Raw genomic sequence first — 14,032 nt, 5'->3', positions numbered from 1 at the left:
GGTTTTGAGTCCAAAGTCCAAGCTTTTCTTCACTGTAAGAGAGGAAAAGATAGGACAGGATGGAGTAACAGGGAGAGTTGGAAGTGGAGCATGAAATGTAAGAACGCATTGCCAGAGGGGAGACAATGTACAGGACTTGGAAGAATGGGGTGGAAAGAGGGTACTAGAATCCTGAGGGGTAGCAAACACTCCTTGGGGAAGGGGTCTCTTCTGCTGCTCTTTACTCTCTTCATCCAGGACTCAGGTAGCAACAAAGGCTTTGACCAGCTCTTTTCACACACCTGATGAGGAGAGAGTTATGGGCTGGATGGGAGTGTAGCTTCTACCACATATGAATAATGCCACATGATACAACTGTTAGTGATTGAATGTGGAGAGGAGTGAACGGATGGAGAAAAATAATCCAGGCTTCCAGATTATGCTCCCTTCCCAGGCACAACCCTCCATCAGCCAGCACCCAAACCTGTGGTCCTTGACTCTTTGGATCTATTCTTCACTTAGGAGTTGCATGTCGCATCCTGGAGCCTAAGAGCCATTTTGTAACGTGTTAAATGGCCTTTATCACTTATCAACAAATATACCATGACCATGCAAAGTTCAGCATTTCTGAGAGTACTGGGCCCATTGGTGGCTCTTTGATTCATTTTGTGAAGACATATTTCTCTTGGATTCTTGGGCAGTGGCTTGTCTTAAATTTGCCTCCCAGTAATGGTAATGCAGAATAGTGCGGGAGAATGAGGGAAATAAAGGGATCAAACGTGGTGATCTTCTGCTAGCTGGCTGCCCCATAGGGAAGGCAAAAAGGAGCTTTAGCCCTTTGAAGGTCTGAGCCTTGGATGGTGAAGACATGCTGATTCTCATGATCAGAGATGACAAAATCAACAATCAATGCATGGAATATGTATGTGACATAAAGATTGGCTCCCTGCCCAGGAATATCTTCCAGTTTGTAATATATATATATATCTCCATCCATTGGCACATCTTCTCTTGTTGGATTTATTTCCTGTGCTTCCATTGTTATGTGAAAACAACCCAGAGAAAACCTCTGGGCCAGGAGATCCTGATGTGTAGGAAAAGGAACAGTATGGGAAGGCAGAAATATAGAAAAGGGAGGTGGGGACTGCCTGGAGGAATAGAGATGCCTGTTCATAACTTTCCAAGGGGTAACACATCCCAATACTCCCATTTCTCCTTGGGATTCCAAGGTTAGCAAAAATGCCTTGTTTGGGGTTGAGCAAAAACTGTTCTACCTTAAATGGTGAGAAAAAAATGGCTCTAAGCCATATTTAGGAAATTTGTTGACTGTAATTAAGCCTTCATGGGAATCCCCAAGGTTTACTTACCTGTAATTGAAAAAATGCAAATGAAGACAGTTAATTAGTGGACTGGCTGACTAAGAAGTACTACTTACCTCAATGAATTAGAAAGGAAAACACAAATATGTCCAGTTGAGAAAGTTACCTGAGAACCAATTGGTAAATTTCTCAGCAACACTGCAGCTTTTTTTTTTTAAGCCTGGTTGAGATTGCAGTGCTTGTCTGCTAAGGCCTTTGCCAACTTCATCTTGAGACATTACAGACATATTTCCCAACAACTGGCCTTCAGCCTTGGGAGAGCACCAGCTGCCTCCCTGGCAGCACTCAAGGAATCCCTGCAGAAAAAATAACAGACCTTTTCTCCTCCTTTCTGCTGTGATTGAGACACTACTTAAAGTTGTAAAACATTTACTTTTCAAGATCCTGTAATCAAATGGGAACACCCTTGGGATTAAGCCAACGCTTCAAGAGTTAGCCTACAGTATTCTTGCTCTCAGTTATCAAGGATTAGTACATGTTCTAATATTAATAGATTTAATGCAGTTTATTTTTTTGTTTTAATGATCATCACAGCCATACCTGTGATGGTCATTTTCACTTCGGACATCATACTTGTTAGTATATTCAGCTAATTTTTACCCTCTGATTTAAAATCATCCCCAAAATGCTTTGCATTTCTGTTCATACTTATGTCTTCAACTTAATGATTTCATTAATTAGCAACTCATACTGTGGTGTCAGTACAAAGTTCACAATTTGTCCCTTAAGGTTAACTATGGGAAAAAAGATTAAATGCCACATCATTTAAATAAAAAAATACTTGTTTGAGGTCTGATTGGTAGTAACAGAAACAGAAAGTATTAAACAATTTAAATATAGAAGTAGAGATACAGTAGATGATGTATCTGTGTCATAAACTATATCAAGTTGTTTTTGACAACTTTTTCAAAATATGACCTCTTGGAGGAGGGAGGTAAAGAAGTTTCCTTTCTCATGCCACTGAGAATATTCTCAAGGAGCAAGGTGCTGTGATTGATTAGTAATGCCTGCCATGGACACCATAGGGGTGAGTGCAAATTGCTGCCCTATGTTCACCACTGTCACTGTCTTAACAAGAAAGAATTCAGCTTTGCTAATTTATTTCATTATTGATGTTTGATGAGGAAGAGTGTGTGGACTAGGACACTGAAATGAGGGTTTACCACACCGGAATAATCTTTTTTGTAAGCATGTAAACATCCATGAAGTGGGGAAAGGTGATTAGGCTGAACCTTTTCACCATATCTTTGTTTGATTCAGTTATTTATTACCCTGGACTTGCTAGCATTTTATAGAAGTGTTATTGATATAGACTCTGGAAAAAGTAGGGAGATATTTCAAGGTATTTCAAATGTATCACAGTTTCTAAGGGGATCAAATTTCTCTTCAAAGCCTCATGGATTTTTCAAACATGAAATGTTCTTCTTGGCAGATAATAGGCTGCAATGCTGTGGGTTTCTAACCTCCCATTCATTAACAGCAAAACTGACTTGTAGCAAAGTCTCTTTTTTTTTTTTTTTTTTTTTCCTGCAGGTAATTTGTGACTCCTTTTGGAGAGATAACTGTTTAAATATAAATAAATGGCCAGCTCCAGTAGAGAGATTCCAGTTTTCTCAGGGTATTTACTTTCAATTTATTATCAATTCTTCCAGCACAACTTCCTCCCCTCAAAACACTACCCCAGCCCTGAATATGTGTAGTGTAGGCCCATTAAAATATTTCTTATTCTTATATGTTAAACACTAAGTTAGTCCCATTAAAAGATCTTGCACATGGTTAAAATGGACTCTACTCATTTTAGCATTCTCAAAGTCATTAGCACTATCAATTATTATTTGAGAAAATTAGAATAAAAGAGCCTAGGCCCAAATGGGACTGGGTTACCTCTCCCAGGCACTTCTAAGCTTTTCAAGGTAATCACTCCTTGGCTTTTATATTTCAAAATCACCTTCAAAATGATTTGGTTTATTTTATTCAATTTAGCTTAGCCAGTAGTCCAATGATATTTGCATTATTTTTAACGCAAGGACGGATTGCTTTGTACTTGGGATTTGCATGAACTACCATTTATGGTTCATTATTTTGTGGTAATAGATAATCAGCTTTTTGGAAATAGATTCATTTCCAGGTTATATTTCTATCTCTACATGCATATTTTAAATGGATTAATGTGGAGCACAGTGAAATCCTAATTCTCTTCTGTAATTATATTCCTGACTCTCACAAATTAACATCCTAAAATGTTCACTATGTCATATGTGGTTAATCCAGTGTACTTCTCACCACCTCTTTCAGATTACTTTGCACTTTTGACAATGGTATGTTTTTTTTTTTTTCTTTGGGGTAGGGGTGTTTTTTTAAAGCCAGTTAAATCTAAACTGCATTTGCTTTATTGCTGGTTGGCCCCAGGAGGATCACCATTATTACCAAGGGTGTAGGATTGCTAATTACCTAACAGAATCGAAAGTAGTCTTGGCTGTCAAGGGAATAGTTAAGATATTTGTTAATGATGTTATGTCTTAGATTATTAAAAGAATATTGATTTTGATCTTGAAAGTATAATGCAGAGAAAAAATTTAGTAGATTTATTGGACTTTTTGACCTGTGGGAAGAATATGGATTTAATATCTCATTCCACATTCTATTTAGCTCTCTCTGTAGAAACACTAAATAAGAAATGTGAAGGGAAGAAAAAATCAGACAGAAATTGACATAAGTTATATACTTACTGTATGCAGAACTGGGAAGGCCAATATAAACAAAACATGGTTTCTTACATCTTGCTCCCTGAATTTCACTCCCAGAATTTCAACTCTTCCTTTGATAACTCACTCTCCCTATGTGTAGCACACACACACCTCACTCAGTATGTCCAAAGTTAAACTCAACAGTTCAGCACTTCAGCTTCCCTCTTATTTCTATCACCTGGGTGAATACATCCATATATACCAAATTGTACTAGCTAGGAATTTCAGAATTGTCCTTCTTCAGCACTCTTAACCATCCAGGCATGAACAACATTCTATTTAACCCATTAGAAAAGTAGTAGAAAAATGGAGGGATAGACTGTAGGGTAGAGAGTAAATGACAATTTGGTATTTCAAGAAATGCAGTTGCACTTTCATTTGAAAGAGCGTGATTTGAGTCATGCAGTCACATTTCTGTCAAATTCTGTTTCTATTGAAACTGAACACTTATTGCAGTATAATCCCCATGTTAATGAAATAGCATGAAACATAATGACATGGTGTTTCAGAAATCTTCAGATGATCCTGTAAATTTTGAGTCATTGTAAGCACTTTTCACAATTCATAAGGAATTAGGCAGCACAAATATCAATTAATGGAAGAATCACATTTCAGGAAGTCTTCCCTCTAGTATTTCTCTCTACTCAAAACGCAAAATGAGGAAAGTGTAGGGAAAGAGAAATCTGTCTATTAGAAGTTAAGTGAGGTTAAGAAGAAGAGAGTGGTAATAGAGGCAGAAAAAGAGCCAGAAAAACCCTATAGAATTGGCTGTAAAACAGCTCTCCCGCCCTTATTTGCTTTTCATGGACTGTAATAGAACAAGATGTGAGGAAACATCTGTTGCCTTTTTAAAATAGTACTTTGATATTTTAAAAAGAATAGTTACAGAATTAGGAGAAGCCTAATTTCCATGGTTAGGGACAGCAGACACCTATGGAATGGAATAGAGAGAATTAGTGTAGTACAGCTTGATAAATTTGGGGGCTATGGATTCATCTGCCATGCTCGACTCTGGGAAGCATCATAGAGCAATTGTTAGAGCATGGGCTCTGGAGTTAGGCTTCCTGGGTTTAAATATTGGCTTTCCCACTTAACTGAGCATAATAGTATTCCCTGTCTGAGGGGTGAATGTGAGATTGAATGAGAGAAAGGAAACTTGGGAAGCTAGTCCAGAGACTGGCTCATGGTAACATTTGCTAAATGTAGACTATTATTTTCTTTTTTAATTAAGTAGCCACTTTTCTTAGACTTGATATAAGAATTTAATGGGCTGCCTCATAGGAATAGAAAGCCGCTTGAGCAGGAAAAGATACAAGTCTCTTTCTGTGGATAAGTCTAGTCAGTGTATATGCAGGCCAGCTTGAGGAATGGCTGGCTACAGCCCACCTTTGAGACTTATTTAAGCTAGCAAGACCAGACCAGATAAAGGCTTAGAACACTAACCAGAGTAGCTGAGCCCCACCTGAGGGTACAACCAGTCATTACTGCGGTATATTGAATGTACTTCAGAGAAATAGAGCAAGTACAAGAAAAATCTGCCGGTATCAGATCCCAGGAACTGCTGCCGTCAAGGTGCATCCAAGCCATGAGACAAGTCAAAAGGCCAGGAAGGATTGCTGGGCAGTAGCACATCCTAAGCCAGGAGATTTAGTTAGAAAGAGTTCAGGCTCTGAGGATGAGACTAAAAATCACAGACCAGGTGAGATGGAAGCTCTCACTAGACTTAGTCATGATGTTTATAGGATGCCCAGACAGAGTTAATAATTGAGATCGGTTCGTTTCGAATGATAGTTAGTCACTGAAAAACAAGACCCCAGAGATTAAATGATGCTTCAGAGAAGTAATGCAATGTAGTGGTTCAGATGTTGGGCTTTGGAGAGAGAGAGTACAGGTCTTAAATCCTACTTTGCCAGTTACTACAGGGACAAGTTATCCTATCTCTCTAAGCTTTCCTTTTCTCATCTTTAAAATGGGGGTAACAGTTTCTACTACAAGGATTTTTGAAACTTGAATCATGAAAATTAATTAAAAGGACTAAGGCAATGCCAAGCACCTAGTAAGTGCTCAAGTAATGTTGGGTATTATTATTATTAGAATTTCATTAACACGTCTTGTTTGAAAATGCCCTAGTTACAGTATACACTACAAAATAGAATACAATTATGTGAAATAAGTTTTCTTAAACCTTCCATTTAAAAATCTTCTTTCCATGTAGCTTTACTCTTTTTAATGTAATTTCTTTAGGAAGTGAATTTTTAGCAAGATGTGCCACTTGGAAACCAGGTCTCCATGCTATTTTGGACAAGTATAAAGGAGACCCATTTTTAAATAAAACAAATTATGACTGTGCTGAAAATGATCTAAATCATTACAGTGGGTATAGGGCAAATGGTAAAACTTATCCTGGGGAATTCAAGTTTTAAGAAAAAGTCAAATTTTGTATTAATTTTAGATTGGCTTTATTGCCTTGGAGTATATTTGTTCAGGCTTAGCTGGCCCTCACCTCCTCGCTTTACCTTGCCATGAATTCAGTACCTGCCCCACCAGGTGGCTTGAACAAAATCATTGACTTTATAATTTAGAGCTGTCTCACTGTCAACCAATGTGTTAGGTTTATTCATAGGATTCCTGTGTCAGGCTGGGAGAGCAAAGGGGTTCTGAAGAAGAAACAGGCTATCATATTTTTGCAGCAGAATTAGACACCATCTATCTGAAAATGGAATCTGTGGTAAAAATCTCCAAATTATTTGTAATTCTTCTCTTTGGATCCACTGAATTCTCCCAACTCAATTCTCCCAAGATTTGCTTTTCGGGGGACAATTTAAAATACAATAGACATATCTTGCCCTTATCTACCTCTGCTAATTCTGTTGCCCCAAAGCAAATCAACAGAACTGTCCCTGATATAATATCATTCTACTCTCTCTTTACCCATAGCACACAACAGAAGTAACTAAATTTATGACCAAATTTTACTCTTTTTTGAAACCTTATAGACTTTTACAGGGAACTGTCGAGTGGCCAAGGGTTATGGTATCTAGCTCCTAAAGAAACTATGACTGATCTAATCGTCCCAGCATTTTGCTATCTTATCTCTTTTCTTCATTATTTGTACTTCTACCTGGGGGTATAATTGAAAAGATGAAAAAGTGAGATTCAGTTGGATAATTAGCTGTGATGTTACCAAACTTGTGGATGGTGGAAGTCCTGAAATCATTGGTTGAAATAAGCCTTGAGAGAGTCTTTGGGTGTCATTAATCCAGTGGTTCTTAACATTTGGCATGAATCAGAATCCCCTGGATTGCGTTTCTTGATTCAGAAATGTGGGGATTGGCCTGAGAGAGTGCATTTCTAACAGGTTCCCAGGTGATGCTGGGGCTGCTGGTTCAGAGACTGTACTTAGAGAATCACTGGACCAATCTGTGCCTGGCTTCCCTTCTATTAACATGAATAATCTAGAATTTGCTTTTCTTTAGCTAACTTTAGAAACTTATGCTGTATAAAGTAACATTATGGGTTAAACAGTTATTTTGGTATATGGACACCTTATACAGTGTAATAGAATTGGTAACATAAGTAGTTACTCTATCCAATTGGTTGATTTAATTTGCAAAGCAATCAATTATATATTCGTTGAGTCATGGCTCTAATCCACAAATCTCAGCTTCTCTATATTATTGTGGCGTCAATGTAATGCTGATTTTTAATCGTGTGTGTGTGTGTGTGTGTGTGTGTGTGTGGTGAAGTCTCAGTTTTATGGTATTGCAAGAAATTCATACATAGAAAGCTTCTTCCATTGTTTTCTCAAACAATCTGATTTTATGAGCTTTTTTGTGGTAGAATTGAGTTCATTTCTCATAAAATTTTTAAACTCAGAATAATGTTTATTTAGCTTTAATAAAGGATGTGGAACAGAAAACAGCCAGAACAACATAATAGAGTCTTTAGATATAACTTCTTTTTTTAACATCTGTATTGGAGTAGAATTGCTTTACAATGGTGTGTTAGTTTCTGCTTTATAACAAAGTGAATCAACTATACATATAAATATATCCCCATATCTCCTCTCTCTTGTGTCTCCCTCCCATCCTCCCTATTCCACTCCATAGGTGGTCACAAAACATTGAGCTGATTTCCCTGTGCTACGTGGCTTCTTCCCACTAGCTATCTATTTTACATTTGGTAGTGTATATACATCCATGTCACTCTCTTACTTTGTCCCAGCTTACCCTTCCCCCTCCCCGTGTCCTTAAGTCCATTCTCTATGTCTGCGTCTTTATTCCTGTCCTGCCCCTAGGTTTAGATATAAGTTCTGATGTCCCCAGTCACTGCTTGGGACTTGCTTTGGTCACAAGAAATGACAAGTTAAGTGAAATCAGGTCACATCACATAGTGGAGTCACTGTGTTTGGGGTCACTGGACATAAACACTGTTAATTACTTCATACCCAGAAGGTTGTATGCCTAGTTCCTATTCTCTAATATAGCTACACTGATTACAAGTTATACAATGAACAATCTCAGCAATTAGGAGTGCATTACTTAGGAACATTCTTGGATCCCTCATTTAACTGCAATGGATACATTTCTTTAGTTGATATTATAGGTTTAATGAACAGACTACATTCAGGCATCCCTGAGGCTGGAATAATATTTGCAGTCCAGCTGTTAATTCTTTCCTTTCACTAGGTGACATGTAGAATCCTGGCTGACAGGGGGTCTGAGAAATGCAGTTTTGAACTTTTCCAGCTTTTGTGGTCCAGGAGTTTGAAACAGATATTGAATGGTCTAGTATACAGTCTATAACACACTGCCTAACTGGTTAAAAGCAGAAAAAAGGTGACTTGAAAAATACTTGGTCTTAGAGTCTGGAGATGAACTTCTACACCTACTCTGCTCTAAGTTGTGACTGGTCTTAGCAATTTTAAAGCCATTCTACCCAATAGGGTGGCAGTATGGTAAAGTAGTACAGTCTTTAAGGACCCCATCACTTAAGCTGTATAAACCTGTGAAAATTACTGGACCTCTGCATGCACCAGATCTCTCACCATATAATGGCAATGACAGTAATACCTACATCACAGGGTTGTTGTGAGAGTTAAGTGGGGAAAACAAAGTTTTTAAAATAGCATTTGGCACATGGTAAGAAATCAATATTTCATTAGTGCATGGATAAGGGGGTCTCATTGAATGTTCTTTTACCTACGCAAGCCTGACACAACTGTTGATATTTTATATGAGGTATATTTAAGACCTGGGAATAGTCAGATACCACAGCACAATAAACACCTAAGTAAAAAGTCAGCGCACCCATGGGCATATTCCTCTGCTTAGCTGCCTGCATCCCTACCAATCCTGAGCTCAAGATGGAGAAGTAGTCTATAAATAGATAACTTCCACTGGGATAGCCATAAAACCCCTTATAACATTTTATTCTTTAGTGTCTGCCAAATGCTTTTCAAATAATTGTCATTATTACCAATCAGCCTAATGCAATAACATGAGATGTTCCACTTTGGAAAACTTTTGTTATGTTGGAATTCTTACATGCCAAAAAGAGGGTTTTGTCTTTAGAGGTACTGGGATTTTAGAAAACTGCATATCGTCGAGTATCCCCTATTTTTTCTCTTTATTTTGGGATTAGGGCTAGAAGACAGGTGACTGCTTTGTAACCTATTCTCCTTATCATGTAACAATTTGCTCCTTTTTTGTCAATACTGTATACTTGCACAAACACAACATTATTTTAACTGAGAAATTGCACCTCCATCTTCTGAATGTTGTGCTGTGGCTAACCCAAGTATATTTCATTCTTCTTCCACTCCAGCTGGACAGTGCCACATCGCTCATCCAGGCAGCTAAAAATCTGATGAATGCTGTTGTCCTCACGGTGAAAGCATCTTATGTGGCCTCAACAAAATATCAGAAGGTCTATGGGACAGCAGCTGTCAACTCACCTGTTGTGTCTTGGAAGATGAAGGCTCCAGAGAAGAAGCCCCTTGTGAAGAGAGAAAAGCCTGAAGAATTCCAGACGCGAGTTAGACGAGGTTCTCAGAAGAAACACATTTCGCCTGTACAGGCTTTAAGTGAATTCAAAGCAATGGATTCCTTCTAGGACGATAGGCTTTAACAAGAAAGCTTTTTCTTTCTTTTTCTTTTCTATTCTTTTCTTTTTAATTCCATTTTTGTATGTATACCTGCTGACTCATATGCCTCTGGCATGGGGAAATAAGGGAGCAGTGTCTATTTGCATGTAAGATGAGATGTGATCAATACTGCTGATCCATCTGTAGCCCAGGGAGGGGACAGCGAGTTCCTGTCCCAAGGTGGCACAGAGCTGTCCTTTGCAACATTCTTGTAAAATTGGGCAAAGGGTTCACATTGCAATGTTTACGGGAGCGGGAGGGATGGGGAAAATAAACTTAACTCTACAAAAGCAAACTCTAATGCATGCAAGAATCATTAAGTTGGCAGGTATATTAATAAGTGAAAAATCTGGAAGTGTAATGGTAGAACATAAAGCTTGTATTGCTTCTGTTTCAGTGCAAAAATGTACTAGCCAATACGCTTAAGTGTGTGGCCCACAAATTGAGCAATTTAACGTTGACATCATATCAATGATATTATGTGGAGTTTTTACTAAGGGGAAACTAACTCGTCCAGCCTAAAATGTTTCTTTTAATCTGTATTCTGTTCTTTCTCTTCTAGTCGTGCCATTACTAGTGCTCATGTTATCAATTTCTCCCTTTACTGAAAACATAAACATTTATTTAAAGCAATTATAATCCTTCTGGGGGCACTGGAAGCACAATGTGGTGATCATCTTGCTTTTACTTTTTAAAAAATTTGAACTATGATTTTGTTAGAAATAGGAGGCCCAGTGATGGAATGTTAGAGGAATGGAAACTGACAGTGTGTGAAGATTTAGAGGCAAATACATAGGTGTAGCTTGGAGTGCTGGTATCTAATATACCATTGTATCCACTAACTCGAAATAAACACATTTAATCTTGACATCTGAAGAATGCTTTCCTTCTTTGAATGCATGCTTATAAAAGATTAACTCATCTTCTTGAAAACTGATTAAAAATGTTTTGTGTTCATTTTTAGAAATTGGAAGTAAAAGTAGCTAGGTGATATGTAAAGCAAACTCTGGGATATCTTTAAGTCCGGGAGTTGTTTTTTTTGTGTGTGTTTTCCCATGTGTTTTTATTCACTTTCAAACTGAATCTAAAATGAGAAAGTCATGTGTAAGAATTTTCTCAGCCATGTTTAGCCCTGGGCTAAACTTAAGAAACTTAATGTGTTCTCAGAGAGAAACTGAATCAAAAAAAAAAAAAAAAATTATAGAGAGGTCCATTAATTTCAAAATATTTTATTCATTTAAAAATATTTTTTATATAAACTGTAAAAAAGAGGGTCTCTGTCCCATTACTAAGAAAGAGTGGGCTATAGCTTGAGGAGTGAGGAAATAAAAAAACAAATATTCATTTGAGTTCTCGAATCTCCTCCTATTTGAATGATCTCTACAAGTTTGCAAGTTATAGTATGTCTCCAGAAGACTTCTGGTAAAACGTGTGTATTTCTTAGCAATGTGATAACATATTGGGAGACATGGACACCTATGCTTTGTGTCAGCTTAGGTACAAAGTCCCAAAGAGAAGAGATTGAGAAGTTGTGGAAGAAGAAACAGTCCAAAATGTTATTTAGAGATGGTTCTGCTCAAATCACTGCTCACCACCACCCCGTGATGAAAACACCACTCAGGCTGAGAATGATCTACAGATGGAGGAGCCACAATAAAAGCTGTAGAGTGGGGCTTCCCTGGTGGCGCAGTGGTTGAGAGTCTGCCTGTTAATGCAGGGGACACGGGTTCGAGCCCTGGTCTGGGAAGATCCCACATGCTGCGGAGCAGCTGGGCCCGTGAGCCACAACTACTGAGCCTGCGCGTCTGGAGCCTGTGCCCCGCAACGGGAGGGGCCGCGATAGTGAAAGACCCGCGCACCGCGATGAAGAGCGGTCCCCGCACCGCGATGAAGAGTGGCCCCCGCTTGCCGCAACTAGAGAAAGCCCTCGAACGAACCGAAGACCCAACGTAGCCAAAAATAAATAATAAATAAATAAATAAAGTAGCTATAAAATTAAAAAAAAAGAACTATGGTCTCTTGCAGCAAAATTTGGATTAAAAAAAAAAAAAAAAGCTGTAGAGTGATTTTCAACACTAATCATTAAACCACTATTTCAACTACCTTGCTCCCTTAATTTGCATAAACACTGAGAAAGGCAACTATTGACATTGTCACAACTATTTATGGAATGCGTCCTCTGAGCCAGGTCCTAAGTTGAGACACCACTGTGTGCACTTATTGGCAACATTGCGTAACTCTCTGGGTTTATACATTCTGTGATTTAATGGGTTGAAAGTATTCTTCAGACTAGCCAAGAAACTTTTAAAATTCAAAGGCTTCTTGGCAAATCCTGAAAAATAGTCAGCAGGCATCAGAGGAGCATCTAGAGAATGTCATTGATTTTGCCCTTAAATTTGAGTTAAATGTTTTAATACATGAGTGTGAGCAATGTTTTATGTGTGTGGTTTCTAGAAATCAGTCCTTGATTTTATTTTTTTTTACCAAAGCTTACTGAATAAAAGTCATCACTGTCCATCGTTTCTCTTGTGATCAAGGAGAATAATAACTATTCAGATACATAATTAAATATAAACACTGTGCTGAGAGCACTCCAGCAATACAAAAGCTTAGCGTTTGTTTCCTGGCCTCGAGAAAATACAGTCTAGCTGGGAACATAGGATACAGTTGGAAAAAAGATAAGTAAATATGTTGTGAAATCATGTTCAATGTGCCAAATGAATAAGGTAAAAAAATGACTACTGTGTAGGACAAAAATTGTCAGGACACATTGGGGACTAAAGTGTTTGGGGAAGGATTAATGGAAGAGATAGGATTTGGAAATGAGGAAACAATAATTAAATATATTCTACATGAATGAAATGTATAAATTAATACATTTGGTAAGGGGGATGACTGGGGTGAGTATTCAAGGAAAAAAGAACAGCATACTTTAAGGTCTGAAAACAAGTGCTGTCACAGGAAACATAATGCGGATTAGGGGAAAATAAATGAGGAAATGTAGTATGAGGCTAGACTAAGGTGGGTCATGAAGGAGTGTGACCACTATCAATAGGAAACGTGAAGTTTTTAAGTGGAATGGTGACAGAAGCAAGCAGTTCCTACATAAGATGAAACTGATAATCTATGAGGAGGTGAGACCTGAAAGGGGCTAATATTAGTTAAAAGGGACATATGTGATAGAAATGTAAGGAAAAAATGCAGTTACTCCTTGAATAACTAGATGTGGAGTAAGAATGATTAAAGTACTATATAATTCATTCAGGGAGACTAAAGAGTCAGAAAACTGAGAAATATCTACAAAATAGTATGTGAACATGGGCTAGATCAAACTAAATATATGGTATATTTGAGAAGACAGGGAATAGGTAATTAATCCCAAGCAAATGGAGTTACATGGGGTATTTCCTACAAAAGTAGCACCTTGGAATAATGGATGATGAATATTCCTGATGGGTGGAAACTAAATAAATCTCAACTTCCTTTGTGCTAGGATTGATGGTTCAAAAGATAAAATCTTTATATTATCTAAGGACCTAAAATATCCAGGGAAACATAGGTTACCTTTAGAAGATCTCTAGTTTTTCCTCCACTAAGTGTTGAAGAATGTGAAGCCAATTTTAACTTTAGAAGTCAACTTTTGTAATCAGTTGGATCATGGCTTAGCTCATGGATAAACTGGATATATGTGTCATTATGACGGCATCGTCATTTTTGAGCATCAATTACATGTAGGGCACCTTTCAGACACTAGAAGTATAAAGATCTATAAAATATTGTGT

The 14,032-nt window shown here is 37.8% G+C and overlaps 1 protein-coding gene across 3 annotated transcripts in view; it reads left to right on the top strand.

Moving 5' to 3' along the window:
* CTNNA2 (catenin alpha 2) overlaps positions 1-11,118 on the top strand; it is a 1,194,816-nt gene extending 1,183,698 nt beyond the window's left edge. For all 3 annotated transcript variants that reach the window (XM_059943640.1, XM_059943641.1, XM_059943642.1), the window contains one exon: positions 9,932-11,118. In XM_059943640.1, the coding sequence (XP_059799623.1) occupies positions 9,932-10,219 (288 nt within the window). In that variant the 3' untranslated portion in view covers positions 10,220-11,118. The remainder of the gene's footprint in view (positions 1-9,931) is intronic.
* Positions 11,119-14,032: the final 2,914 nt, after the last annotated feature.

The sequence above is a fragment of the Balaenoptera ricei genome, chromosome 13 (assembly GCF_028023285.1).
Source record: "Balaenoptera ricei isolate mBalRic1 chromosome 13, mBalRic1.hap2, whole genome shotgun sequence".
Taxonomy (NCBI): Eukaryota; Metazoa; Chordata; class Mammalia; order Artiodactyla; family Balaenopteridae; genus Balaenoptera; species Balaenoptera ricei.
The sequence above is the reverse complement of the archived record's forward strand: the minus strand, read 5'-3'. Positions and strand labels throughout refer to the sequence as shown.